At 46.2% G+C, this 15000-nt stretch overlaps 1 protein-coding gene across 5 annotated transcripts in view; it reads left to right on the top strand.

Annotated features, from left to right (window-relative positions):
- LOC143276550 (vasoactive intestinal polypeptide receptor 1-like) overlaps positions 1 to 15000 on the top strand; it is a 251435-nt gene that overhangs the window by 216992 nt on the left and 19443 nt on the right. For 4 of the 5 annotated variants that reach the window (XM_076581141.1, XM_076581150.1, XM_076581123.1 and 1 more), the window contains 2 exons: positions 4713 to 4823; positions 5933 to 6063. In XM_076581141.1, the coding sequence (XP_076437256.1) occupies positions 4713 to 4823; positions 5933 to 6063 (242 nt within the window). Of the gene's footprint in view, positions 1 to 4712; positions 4824 to 5932; positions 6064 to 14627; positions 14657 to 15000 lie in introns of those variants that run through there. The other variant, XM_076581158.1, reaches the window with a different exon arrangement.

Below are 15000 nucleotides of genomic sequence, written 5' to 3'. Positions count from 1 at the left end.
GGATTTGTCCCAACGCTGTGATCGCCTCCTGGAGTAACTGAACTGAACTGAACTGAACTGAACTAGTCAATCAGTAAGTGACTGTACACCCATGTAGTGGAAAGCAATGGTCTATGCGATGCAATGCAAAGCAATGCAATATAGTGGAACGCAATAGTATATGCAGTGCAATGCAATACAATGCAATAAATACAATACAATACAATGTAGTGGAAAGCAATGGTCTATGCGATGCAATGCAAAGCAGTGCAATATAGTGGAACGCAATAGTCTATGCAATGCAATACAATGCAATACAATACAGTACAATACAATGTAGTGGAACGCAATGCAACGCAAAGCAGTGTTATGCAGGAAAATGCAGTATGATACGACATCCCCCCGTCCCCACCCACACCCCCCTGCCCCCTGCCCCCCCCCCCCTTCCCCCCAGTAAAGGCAACCGATGATGCTACTTCAAAGACATTGATCGATGTCCAGCAATATCAGCCTCAGATGACACCCAGTCAAGCGAATCGCTGAACGATCGTTTCCATCAGAATGAAGACACTCAGTCTAGGGAAATGAATCTTTTTGACAGTTCCACACACAGATCAACTCTTCGTGAACGTTCTCTGTGTGTGACCCGGAGCGTGATTTATCAGTGAGTCCCAGAAAAGCCCATGTTCTGCTCCTCCCGGTTTCCCGCCGAATTTTGCTTCGGAGGCCATTCGTGGCCCAAACATAAATCATGCAAATGAATAACAGATGTCTTCCAAGCAACACCAGTGTATCAGAAAGTATTCTGTCATGGTAACGTGGCAAGGACTTTCCCCAATCCTCTGAGATGAGAGGGGCAACCCTTTACCATCGTGAAAGGGTCACTCGCTAAAGGCCAAAACACTCACAGGCAGACACAGGCCACTCAAGATGAAAACGACCACGCTTTCTCGCGGCAATCCCACGCTTTCTCGTGCAGTACGAGAACGTGAGAAGTTGCGAGAAGGCGCGGGCTGTCGACGGTAATGGAGCCTGGGCCGGGATGCATTATCAGCGATCTTTGCAGTGCTAAGTTCCAAAGTCACAGCGATCTTTGCAGTGCTAAGTTCCAAAGTCACAGCGATCTTTGCAGTGCTAAGTTCCAAAGTCACAGCGATCTTTGCAGTGCTAAGTTCCAAAGTCACAGCGATCTTTGCAGTGCTAAGTTCCAAAGTCACAGCGATCTTTGCAGTGCTAACTTCCAAAGTCACAGGGATCTTTGCAGTGCTAACTTCCAAAGTCACAGCGATCTTTGCAGTGCTAACTTCCAAAGTCACAGCGATCTTTGCAGTGCTAACTTCCAAAGTCACAGCGATCTTTGCAGTGCTAAATTCCAAAGTCACAGCGATCTTTGCAGTGCTAAGTTCCAAAGTCACAGCGATCTTTGCAGGTGCTAAGTTCTAAAGTCACAGCGATCTTTGCAGTGCTAACTTCCAAAGTCACAGCGATCTTTGCAGTGCTAAGTTCCAAAGTCACAGCGATCTTTGCAGTGCTAACTTCCAAAGTCTAAGTTAATTCCACAAACTTTATTTCACCATGTCCCCGAAAGAAGAAGACTGTGCACCTCACCTTTTTGTGAACCCTGCGTATTAGAAATCCGGTCATGTAGGCATGTGAGTAAAATCAGCCTCTTTGCCAATGCCAGTTTCAGTTTCAGTTCCAGTTTCTCAAGGAGGCATCACTGCGTTCGGACACATCCATATACGCCACACCACATCTGCTAGGCCGATGCCTGACCATCAGCGTAACCCAACGCGCTTAGCCAGGCTTTGAGTGTATGTATATATAATATATATTTGTGCACACATCAGAGTGGGTTTCTTCTTCAGCGTTTTGCTTGCCATTTTGCCGGAAGACAATACCGATCTCGTTGCCATGGGTTCCTTTTCAGTGCGCCAAGTGCGTGTTGCACACGGGACCTCGGTTTATTATCTCATCCGAATGACCAGATGCTCAGTTTGATTTTCCAGGCAAACATGGGAGAAAGGGCAAGAGAGGGATTCGAACCCAGACCCTCACGGACTCTCTGTATTGTTAGACGAGCATCTTAACCATAGTACCTTCTTCTTCTTCTTCTTCTTCTTCTTCTTCTTCTTCTTCTTCTTCTTCTTTTTCGTTCGTGGTGCTGTGCTGTTTCAGCTGTAGTGGTGCGTGCTGATGTGGAATCCGTTCGTGTAGATGGCTGTACATAGCTGTGCTGCTGCTGACACTTCAGTGTGCGTATTGTGTGTGTGTGTGTGGTGTGTCTGATGTCTGCGACGCTCAGTGCATGTGTGATTGGTGCCGGCGACTGCTGGACCTGTCACTGCCGATAGAATGGTCTGCAATGCTGCCTGCTGACATGCTGAAACATTCACGTGCATTAGAATGGCTGTAATGGTGCCGTGTCTGTTTGTGCTCCTGTGACTGATGTCGACGGGCAGAAACAGATAAACAGACAGACAGAGAAACGGTCAATCCTTGATTTTGCCACCTGTGTTTCTGACTCCTGTCGCCCCCCGACCTTCGCTCTTTCTCACGAGCAACAGAATCACCAATGGCAGTGTGTGTGATTGTGGTGATGAATAGTGGTGGTGAATGCATGATTATGACTGTGTGGTCGTGATAGTGTGGCAGCAGTCGGTTGGAGTCTATTGGTGAACGAATAAGCCGTACAGGTCTATCAAAATACTAAAGTAAAAGCGAGAAATAAAAACTAAAGGCGAGAAGAATCCGATCGAGATTCCGAGCAGTGAGTGAGTGCAGGAAGACACGTCACAGAGCCCATACCCAAGGCACTCATGGTACACTTCAGTGCCACATGATGGCTGCAATGCTGCCGTGCTGACTGCTGGAAACACTTCAGTGCCATAGAATGGCTGCAATGGTGCCGTGCTGACTGCTGGAAACACTTCAGTGCCATAGAATGGCTGTAATGCTGCCGTGCTGACTGCTGGAAACACTTCAGTGCCATAGAATGGCTGCAATGCTGCCGTGCTGACTGCTGGAAACACTTCAGTGCCATAGAATGTCTGTAATGGTGCCGTGCTGACTGCTGGAAACACTTCAGTGCCATAGAATGTCTGTAATGGTGCCGTGCTGACTGCTGGGTACACTTCAGTGCCATAGAATGTCTGTAATGGTGCCGTGCTGACTGCTGGAAATACTTCAGTGCCATAGAATGTCTGCAATGCTGCCGTGCTGACTGCTGGAAACACTTAATAATAATAATGGTATTTATATAGCGCTGGATCTTGTGCAGAGACAAATCAAAGCGCTTTCGCACGAGTCATTCACACGCATGCATAACTCTAATACTGCAGAAACTAAAGACAAGGCAGGGCAGGCAAGGGAGGCTACTTCAGTGCCATAGAATGGCTGTAATGCTGCCGTGTCCTTTGCTCCCTGTGGCTGAGTTCCACAACCCTTCTTCCCCTCACCCCCACTTCCCCCTTTGTACTGGAGCCTCGGAGATGTGGTGTAGGAGAGAGAGGAGAGAGAGAGAGGAACACTGAACACTGAAATGTTTTAATGAAAAGGCCATTGGCCCATGTCAGTAGGGGTGGTTACAGGTAATGCATAGGCGCACGCAACACAAACATAACACTATAAGCAACGAACTTTCAAAACTTTGTCTAGGAATATAGCCAAGTGCATGACCAATGACTGGTTTTCACTTGCAAAAAGCAATGTCATATTAAACAAGGACGGAGTATTATATTCAGGAGGTTTGGGAGAATCAGGGGGTGGGAAATGAAAAAGAATTTCTAAGCACATTAAAAAACAGACTGGTAAATGAATACAAAGAACGTTGGTCTTTACAGCTATCAGACAGTGAGCGTTTCTCACTATATCGTACTTTTAAAAATAGTCTTGTACTTTCTCCATTTTTGTTGGAGCTGAAACATATTCAAGCCAGAATTAGCTTAATACGTTTACGACTTGGTGTGTCACAACTCAATACACATACATTACGTTTTAAACGTAACAGATGATGAGCTGTCTTGTCCTTTCTGTGATTTTCAAAAAGAAACAGAAGTTCACTTTGTGTTACAATGCCCTCAATATGCTGACCTGAGACAACAGTATATCCCCTCTAAAGAGAGAGAGAGAGAGAGAGAGAGAGAGAGAAGAACGAACGTATTTTATTGCTATTAAGCTGTTCAGCCCATTCAGCAATGCGACACGACAAGCATGAGTAAACGCGACGCGATGTGACAGACATGGAGACCATGGCAATGTTTTGTTTTAAATGTACAATCATATGACGCAATCATTATTGTCAATATCGAGATTGTCACTGGTAAGCGATCCAGCTGGCAAGGCAAGGCAAGGCACAGCAGCGAACACTTCAGCCCAAGTAGAACTGGATCAGGCCACGAAGTGTTTGGAGGCATCGTTCTGCACGTGCTTGGGTGCGAGTGTGTTGTGTGTTATGGAGAGAGAGAGAGAGAGAGAGAGAGAGATCAGCAACGTCAACGATGGTGATGATGATGATGATGACGACGACAACGACGACGATGATCATTGTGGGGATGACGGTCGCGAAATATGATAATGATATCATTATTATAATCACGGTAGTAATAACCATCATGATGATGCGATGACGACAACGACAGCTATGACGGTGACAACGACAGTGACGATGACGATGACGACGACGACGACGACGATGATGATGACGATGATGATGACGATGACAATGTGTGCAGGTCTGTTCTGCAACCGCACGTGGGACGATGTGATGTGTTGGCCTGACACAGCGGCCGGCACTGTGGGCTACCAACGCTGCCCCTCCTACATCAACGGCTTCGACCACGCCGGTCTGTACTTTTGATACTGACAATGATGCATGGAACGGTCGTTGTAAATGAGGCAATAATGATGTGAGTGACCGATATGAAGTGTCATTCCTTTGGCTGGTTATATATATATATATATATATATATATATATATATATATATAGATGTATATATATATATATATATATATATATATATATATATATATATCACCTATAAAATTGCTGCTAAATTCTCCCAAGCAGGAAAAGGATGCCCCAGTTGTAATCCACTCGGAACAGTCTTTTAAAAAAAATTTCCACTATTTTTTTTTTTCATCACATGATTTAAAGTTTACATAATGTGGGCGAGACATCGATTTTCCATTTTTTTTTTTTTCATCACATGATTTAAAGTTTACATGATGTAGGTGAGACATGGATGATCTGATCCATTTGCCGTTGTTTTAATTCATTGGTCTTTTGGTATTGCTTTGCGTTCTCTGCGACTGGTTTTAAAAACTGACAGGTATTCAGCCCCAAAAATGGCTCCATAGTGGTCGTCTTGGCTATAACCAGCATGGTTTGATTTGAAATGATATGTGGATCAGAAGGGGTAAGGGTGCAGAATGGTTATTAAGACGCTCATCTGCCAATACAGAGTCTTGTGAGAGTCTGGGTTCGAATCCCGCTCTCGCCCTTTCTCTCAAGTTTAATTAGAAAATCGAACTGAGCGTCTAATTATTCGGATGTCCCGCGTGCGGGAGCAGATGTTTCGCCTTTGTCCTGGACTCGAGCCTGCATGCTTTCATGGAATTGGCTGAGTATATCTGTGTGTGTGTGTGTGTGTGTGTGTGTGTGTGTGTGTGTGTGTGTGTGTGTGCACTCAAGGCCTGACTAAGCGCGTTTGGTTATGCTGCTGGTCAGACATCTTCCCAGTAGATGATCGTGCTGTAGCGTATAATATTTTGGAATTGTCTGAACGCAGCGACGCCACCTTGATCGAGAACCTGAAACTGAAACTGATACCGCGGAACGTTCGCTCCTATGTACACGAGTGGGCTTCTACGTGTATGACCGTTTTTACCCCACCATGGTGGCAGCCATACTCCGTTGTCGGGGGTTTCGGAACATTGTTGTTGTTGTTGCAGAGTATGCCACGAAGCACTGCCTGGAGAATGGTACGTGGTACAGGTCCCCGACGAGCGGCAAACCCTGGACCAACTACACGGCCTGCTTCGCAAAGTCCTCCACCACTGACAACCTGCCTCCTTGGATTGTGGTCAGTGCTGGACAGTGTTGGAGTCAGAGGGGATGGCGGGGTGTGGGGAGTGGGTGTGTGTGTGTGTGTGTGTGTGTGTGTGTGTGTGTGTGTGTGTGTGTGTGTGTGTGTGTGTGTGTGTGTGTGTGTGTGTGTGTGTGTGGAGGAATTTTGTTTAATGTCCCGTCACATATATCGATGATTGAAGACATTTTGTTGGTGGTGGTGTGTCCATCGAGATCGATGATGACCATCGTTGTCATCCAGCTGGGGGATGGGGGGAGGGTGGTGGTGGGGTGGGGGTGGGGGGATGCTCATGAATCTATCTGTGAATGCGCAGATGGCTGAATAGTCCAATCTGCGCACAAAATGTTCGCTGACAGTTGGGGCAGACAAAGACAGGCATATCATTGTCAGGGAGCTTGTTTGCCCGCGACTTTCTGGCCTGCCTCTTCTTAACAGCTGCAGCAGTCCTGTTGGCCTCGCACAACTTGACGCCTTTGTGCACAGCAGCGCGCCATTTGTCACGGTCCACTGCAGATTCCTCCCAGGAGTCAGGGTTGATATCAAACGCTTTCAGAGAGACTTTCAGAGTATCTCTGAAGCGCTTCTTCTGACCTCCGTGTGATCTCTTCCCTTGTTGCAGCTCGCCATAGAAGAGCCTTTTGGGCAGCCGATGGTCTGGCATGCGCGCCACGTGTTCAGCCCAGCGAAGCTGGGACTGCATCAGGATGGTGAAGATGCTGGGAAGGGTGACTTTTGCGAGCACCTCTGTGTCTGGGGTCTTGTCTTGCCACTTCATGTTCAGTAGCTTCCTGAGGCATGTTGTGTGGAAGTGGTTCAGCTTCTTGGCATGTCGTTGGTACACTGTCCATGTTTCACAGGCGTACAATAGTGTGGGGAGAACTACTGCTCTGTAGACCTTTAGCTTGGTCTCAAGACTAATGCCTCTTCTGTTCCAGACATTTGCATTGAGTTTACCAAAAGTTGCGCTTGCTCTTGCAATCCTGACGTTCACTACATCGTCGATGGACGCATTTCGTGACAGTGTGCTGCCAAGGTATGTGAACCGCTCCACCGCACTGAGTCTCTGTCTGTTGACTGTGATGTTGGGCTCAACGTGGGGTTTCCCTGGGGCTGGCTGATGGAGAACTTCAATTTTCCTCGTGCTGATGGTAAGGCCGAAGTTCCTGCTGGCAGTGGCAAACTTGTCGACGCTGAGTTGCATGTCAGCTTCAGATCCAGCGTTGAGGGCACAATCATCAGCAAACAAAAAGTCTCTGATGATGTCTGTCATGACCTTCGTTTTTGCTTGAAGCCTTCTGAGGTTAAACAACTTGCCATCTGTTCGGTACTTTAGGCCGATTCCAACATCGCCATCTCTGAAGGCATCAGTAAGCATTGCAGAGAACATGAGGCTGAACAGCGTTGGAGCCAGGACGCAGCCTTGCTTGACACCATTTGTGACAGCAAAAGGAGCAGATGTTTCGCCTTTGTCCCGGACTCGAGCCTGCATGCCTTCATGAAATTGGCTGACCAAGGAAATAAATTTCCGAGGGCATCCGTACTTGGCCATGATCTTCCACAGTCCCTCGCTACTCACGGTGTCGAAGGCCTTAGTGAGGTCGACATAGGTGGAGAACAGATCAGCATTTTGCTCCTGACATTTCTCTTGCAGCTGCCTTGCAGCAAACACCATGTCGGTGGTTCCGCGCTCTTTCCGGAATCCACATTGGCTCTCAGGCAAATGACCTTGGTCAAGGTGTGCTGTGAGGCGGTTTAGTAGGGTCCTGGCAAGTATCTTGCCTGCGATGGAGAGCAGGGAAATGCCCCGATGGTTATCACAGGCTTGCCGGTTCCCGGTTAAAGTAGTTATGAATACATTTGAGTATTATCGGTTAGAAGGGGTGGGAGATGAGAATGAATGGAGGGTTGGGGAAAACTGGGCAAAGGAGGGAGAAATGAGGGTGAAATTTGAAAAACAAATCTAAATACAATTACAGGAAATTACTTAAAGGACTTCGTAAAAGAGAAGTCGTTAAACTGACAAGCGAAACAACTGATAATGAATGCAAAAAGTCAAAAAAATCAACGTTCTCAGTCACTTGTGAAGACACACTTTCGTGTACATAAGGCTTCATCAAACTACAGTCAAAAATTATATACTTAATTGTCAGGTTACTAAAGCATATGCACTTGACATTAGAGCAATACTTGGTCCGTAATGAATTTGATAATAGTCTGAGAGCTAAACTCAGAATTGTTCTGCGAATCGGACCAAAGTGTGTGTGTGTGTGTGTGTGTGTGTGTGTGTGTGTGTGTGTGTGTGTGTGTGTGTGTGTGTGTATGCGTGGGAGGGGGGTCCGTTGTGTTTTTCTTCAATGTGTGTATGTGTAGGTATATGTATGATTGGGGTGGGGGTGGGGTTAGTGTGTGTGTCGGTGAGCGAGTGCACATGCATGTGCGTGTCTTTGTGTTTGTGTGTATCTGTGTGTTGCACTCTTTGGACACACACACGCGCGCGCGCGCGCACACACACACCACCGTCACCACCACTACCACCACCACCACCACCATAACCAACTACAACAACAGCACAACCATCCCCACCATCACCACAACTACCAATGTCAACGAAAATTGCTAGTTTTGATAAGAGAGATTCTGTTGTTGTAACAAAAAGTTTCCCGAACACGGAATGCTATTTATTGTCTCCGTTTTCACGTCAGTTCACGTGTCAGTTTGACCCGTCTGCCGGAACCGATTCCATTAAAGCAATTGCTGCCTGGCAAGACGTGACAATCAGACGATCAATTAGAATTATCATCTGCCACCTGTCAGTCAGTCACAGTTGGCGCCTGCAGCTGGCGGGGGGGGGGATGTTCCATTTGCGTGCAGATAAGAGGGTCAGTCACCCAGTCTTGTGTTTATTTAGTTAGTTATTTTTAAAAGCAGAATAGACCCTCTAAAGCCTTTTTTTTTTATTGTGTCGGTGGCTGAGAAGAAGTGGTGGGGAAATGAAGTCAATGACAAACGCAATACAATTTCAAGAGTACCTCCACTAGAACTTTGGGCAACGTCTCATGCAGCCATCAACTAAGAGGTTCCCAGACTTTTGCTTTCGGGGTGGGACGCACATATGCACGCGCGCGCACACACACACACGCACACACACACACACACACACACACACACACACACACACACACACACACACACACACACACACACACACACACACACACACACACACACACACACACACACACATATTCGCAATCACATATCTAATGGTCTCAAGGCAACTCCCGATTTCCTTTCCTCACCTCAGACTTACGCTTTTCGTGGTGTCTACGGCTTTCCATTGGCTGTAGGAGAGGAAAGTGTGGCTCTGGGGTTGGGTGTGGTTTACGAGTCACCGCTGTCCTGCAGTTCACGGCCCAACGTCTTGGCACCATGAATATCTCTAGCAGCAGCGGCCCTCATTTCTGTGACTCGCGGGAGGGTCATCAAGTACGCAACCGTTCAACATGTGGATAAAACAAAATCTATACATACAGACGCGCGCGCGCGCGTGCACTCACACACATACGAACGTATGCACGCACGCACGCACGCACGCACGCACGCACACACACACACACACACACACCAAAGAGAGAGAGCGAGAGAGCGCTGCGGACAACAAAATAACCCAAATCCCTCTCCACTCCCCCAACTATCCTTCACCCATACCCCCACCCCGTTCCCCGGCCTCCCCATTAAGATCCCAGACATCCCAGACAAACCCTAAGTTAGGTGCCTGTCCGGACCTCATGCCAACAGTCCGGCAGCGAAAAGCCTTGATTCCAACAGCGAGAACTAACTGGTCCCAAAATCACCAATCTGCGGTGTAACAACCTCAGTCTACACACACACACCCTCACCCCTCCGCCCCCCACCTCCCCCCCCGCCCCCCGGCCCCCCTCTCTTCTTCTTCTTCTGCGTTCGTGGGCTGCAACTCCCACGTTCACTCGAATGCACACGAGTGGGCTTTTACGTGTATGACCGTTTTTACCCCGCCATGTAGGCAGTCATATTCCGTTTTCGGGGGTGTGCATGCTGGGTATGTTCTTGTTTCCATAACCCACCGAACGCTGACATGGATTACGGGATCTTTAACGTGCGTATTTGATCTTCTGCTTGCATATACACACGAAGGGGGTTCAGGCACTAGCAGGTCTGCACATATGTTGACCTGGGAGATCGTAAAAATCTCCACCCTTCACCCACCAGGCGCTGTCACCGTGATTCGAACCCGGGACCCTCAGATTGACAGTCCAACGCTTTAACCACTTGGCTATTGCACCCGTCGGTCCCTCTCTCTGTTTCCCCACACCCCTCCCTCGCTTGGGTTTCAGCGCCAGGGATATTCTGAGCGAACAATGACCCCTTGTTGGTGTCGTTTGTGGTTTGTCAAGATTGCCCACACTAGTTGGACATTACCCCATTTCTAATGGCTTTAATTAGTCAAGCTATCAAAATGGAAGTGGGAGGGGGGGGTGTCGTTCTGGGCCAGCTTATATTGACCTCCCCCCCCCCTCTGTATGTGTGTGTGTGTTTCTGTGTGTGTGTGTGTGTGTGCGTTGCCAAGTTTAGAATTGGTATGTCCCCCATACACAGTTATTTGCGATACAATTATATTTGCGATATAGTTATTTGCGATACAGACCCCATTTAGATAATGATGATAGCTGTTGTCCTTTCTGTCGTAATGCCATTGAAAATGAAGTGCACTTTCTTTTGCTGTGTCACAAATATCAGGATCTGATAAAAGATTTAATATCAGTTAAATATTACAGATATCCGTCGTTCTTCAAGCTTTTATTCTTTGATTGTAGCCTGTGAAAACGTCGATATTATAACAAAGTTTCTTTGTTTATATATAGAGCACTTAGCCACAGAAAAGAATGTCTCAATAATATTTCAAATAATGCATGATGTTTGTTTTTTGTGTTTATTTTTGTTTTGTTTTTTTCGTGAAACTGTGTACTCCAATTGTTATGGGCCAGAGACCTGACAATTAAAACAGTTTTGACTTTGACTTTTGACTTATCTCTCTCCCTCTCTCTCTCCATTACAATTTAATGTTAGCAAAGGTGGGGGGTCCTACTTTAATATCCTGTATACATTTCAATTTAATGTTAGCAAAGGTGGAAGGAGTCCTACTTTAATATCCTGTATACATTTCAATTTAATGTTAGCAAAGGTGGGGGGTCCTACTTTAGTATCCTGTATACATTTCAATTTAATGTTAGCAAAGGTGGGAGGAGTCCTACTTTAATATCCTGTATACATTTCAATTTAATGTTAGCAAAGGTGGGGGGAGTCCTACTTTAACAGCCTGGATCCAAGTCCCTCCTGTGTACAACGTGACGAAGCAAGGAAAAAGGGTACACAGGTCTGGGCTGCTCTATCCTGACACTTCTTCAGATTGATGTCAGCCAAGTAGGGGAGAGGGATCAATTCTGAACGGACCAAATGTACCTCCAGGGAGGGGGGAGGGGGGTGGGTCATCTCTAGCTGTCCTAGAACGACCCTCAAAATGCATAGGAGGCCGGGATGAGCGGTCTATTCTGACAAGTCGGAGATTGTCCCCGATAATCTTTTTTTTTTTTAAGGCTAGTGTAATATATCTAGACCCTGCAAGGTTAATCAACTTGGATTATCCCAGGGGTAAAAACCAACAGGTGTACGGATAGGCTGCTACACCGCTATGGTGTAAGACAAGACAAGACAAGACAAAGACAAAGACAAAATCTTTATTAACGAGGGTAATAGATAAGCAAGTAACATGCTTTTTTTACATCCAGCCCTCGCCCTAAAGAGGGAATAAAGCTAAAAAAAGCGAAAATGAGCACAAAATCAAAACACAATCAAAATATACCATTATTTCACCATTCAAAGCCATTCCACAAAAGGAAGAAGAAGAGAAGAAAAGAAAAAAAAATCATGAAACACACACACACACACACACACACACACACACACAAATGCACCCACTCAAGAGAGAGTGAGAGGGAACCCACAAATTGTCGAAAGCAATGTTGGATTTCAGGTGACGTCAATTTTTGTGAATAGGTACATTTTTAGATTTTGCTTAAAGTTGTTGTTGTTAGTAATATTTTTTTAAACGTGATGGTAAATTATTCCAATACAGCAGCTCCAGGAGGCCAAAGTGAGCAGTTCCCAACCAACGGGCGGCGTCAGTTGTCGTGAGATCCTGGGTTCAAACCCTGTACCAACCCAGTGCCTCGCGCGACCAGGATGGAGATTATATCTTTTCCAACCTCTCTCTTCAAACGGTTTCAGTTTCAGTGAGGTGTCAGAGTGTTCGGACAGACTCATATGCGCGACACCACATCATGTTTTTCCCATAAAACAGGGGGGTGGGGGAGCGGCAACGAATTAATGTCTTTTTTTTCGTAAAAAAATAATGAAAATAATAGGAATAAAAAAGCACGTGCTGACCGGGTGTTAAGAGCCAGCCTTAGGTTTGTGTAAAAGCATGAACACGATCTGAAATATGGCAATATGACAAATGAAACAAATAAGCAAATGCATTAAAATATGGCTGAAGCAACAGGGTATCACCAAACAACAGGTAGGTATACACCACCACTTTACCACCAACAACAACACCACGACAAGTGACAACAACAACAACAAGATGTTATAAATCATGATGATTGTCATGGCAATGACTGAGCTCTGGTCTTCGTTATCGTATCACCGTACGTTACGTGGTCGATCATGATTCACATTTTTTCATCACCTTCACTGCTAAGTCTAGATATTATGTCGAAATTCAGAACGAAAGATACTTGGCGAAAAAAAATTACTTAGTTCGTTGCCAATTTATGCATTTTTGTATTCACAAATCTGCCCCTTCCTATCTTTGTGGCTGCCTTCACCTCTACACTCAATCTCGCTCTCTACGATCGGCTTCGGATCCACTCTGTTTACGCATATCCAGATTCAAACACTCCACTGTTGGACGCCGTTCTTTCTCTGTCTCTGGAGCTTGCATTTGGAATGAACTTCCTCTTTCGCTTCGTCAGGTCTCCGTACTAAGCTCTTTCAAGTCTGGCCTTAAAACCCACCTCTTCACAAGATAGCCTCCCTCCCCTGTCTCTTCTTTGTCTTCAATTTCTTCAGTTTTAGAGTTGTGCATGCGTGTGAATGACTGGTGTGAAAGCGCTTAGATTTGTCTCTGCACAAGATTCAGCGCTATATAGATATTATTATTATTATTATTATTATTATTATTATTCATTAATCATTAATCATTAAAGAGAGGGAGAGGGAGAGAGAGAGATTACGATTAACAACTCTTTTATTGTTCCAGTTCTTTCTTATTTCTATTCTAACTCTAAAGGCATGACCAGCGCCTTGGGTTTACTGATGTGCAGGTCAAGTAGAGCATCTTCTGCTCTTTTGTTCTCTCTGCAGATATCGTATATGAATCAATCCTCACGCTTGGACACCTCCTTGAAGCCGAAACGAAAGCTAACTAAATACATGTAACGTCAGCACATCGTTGACTCGAGAACTGATCCCGGCCGTAGCAACGTAGGACATGAGATCTGGCTGCCGTGTCGTTTTCAGGGACTTGATCACCACTGATGATGACGCAGGAACCTTCCATTCGATAGTCGTATCACGTCACAGCGCCATGCGGAGCGTCAAGAGCGCTCGTGATTGGCCATTTATCCGTCTGCAAACAGCCAATCAATTATCGGCAGGGAGAAAAGAGAAAGAGACCCACCAGCCTCGCTTTGGCGCCCACGTGCTGTCATGTGACAGGAAGTGACGGATGGGGAGAGACGGGTTTGTTCCGACTCTCCTTACCTCCCCTGAATACTTCAGCGTTGATGGGAGGAAGTGGGGCAAGGAGCGGGGTAGGTGGTGGGGAGAGGGGGGGCAGTCGATTGGGATCGAAGAGGAGTCGGATAGGGATAGCTCTTTCCACTCTCCCTCAAATACCCCTCTTCCTCCATTCCTTTTCCATCCTGGCAGGGTTTGATTAATTTACACACACACACACACACACACACACACACACACAATGGTCGAGCCAACCTCGCAATGTAAAATGTAACCCCAAATCTCAATTTTAAGGTGGAGAGAGAGAAAAAAAAGTGTCCACGCATAGAAACAGTGCCACCTCATTTCGTACTCTTAAAAAGGTTATTCCCAGCACATCCGTGACCAGATTTAACATGATTACACTGTCTGAGAAACACCTGATTTTGTCCATTATGTTTGTTCGGGATATTTTGTTTTGCGCTCTGTCTACTTCAATATCCAGCAGCGCATGGGTGACATTTACTGCCGCGCAGAAGGACCGATATTTGGGGTAATTTTGTCATACCACACCACAGCTGAACATCATTGGGATTGTGCGCATATGTTGAATGCGAGTATCTGCACGTGCGCGCATGTGTGTGGTGTTCAAATTGGGACCATGCAAATGATATAAAGATGTGTGTATCTGTGGGTAGTCCTGGTGAATACTTTGGAGAGGAAAGAAGGGGGATGGGGGTGGGGTGGAGGGTTGCTCATGTGATGTTGAGTAAGTGAGTGATAATGATGGCGGTGGTGGTGATGATAACGATGATGACGATAATACCGGACGATGATGATGATGTCCCAACAGAAACACATGCCGGGCATTATGGTGATGATGGTGGTGAGTGTGATGATGGTGATGATGATGATGATGATATCCCAACAGGAACACATGCTGAGCATCAAGTTGATATGCACCATCGGCTACACGCTGTGATGACGATGATGCTGCTGCTGCTGCTGCTGCTGATGATGATGATGATGATGATGATTATAATGGTGATGGTGATGATGGTGACGATGATGATGATGCTGATGGTAATTATGATGGTGATGATGGTGACGATG

Source organism: Babylonia areolata, chromosome 2 (genome assembly GCF_041734735.1).
Source record: "Babylonia areolata isolate BAREFJ2019XMU chromosome 2, ASM4173473v1, whole genome shotgun sequence".
NCBI lineage: Eukaryota > Metazoa > Mollusca > Gastropoda > Neogastropoda > Buccinidae > Babylonia > Babylonia areolata.
The sequence above is the reverse complement of the archived record's forward strand: the minus strand, read 5'-3'. Positions and strand labels throughout refer to the sequence as shown.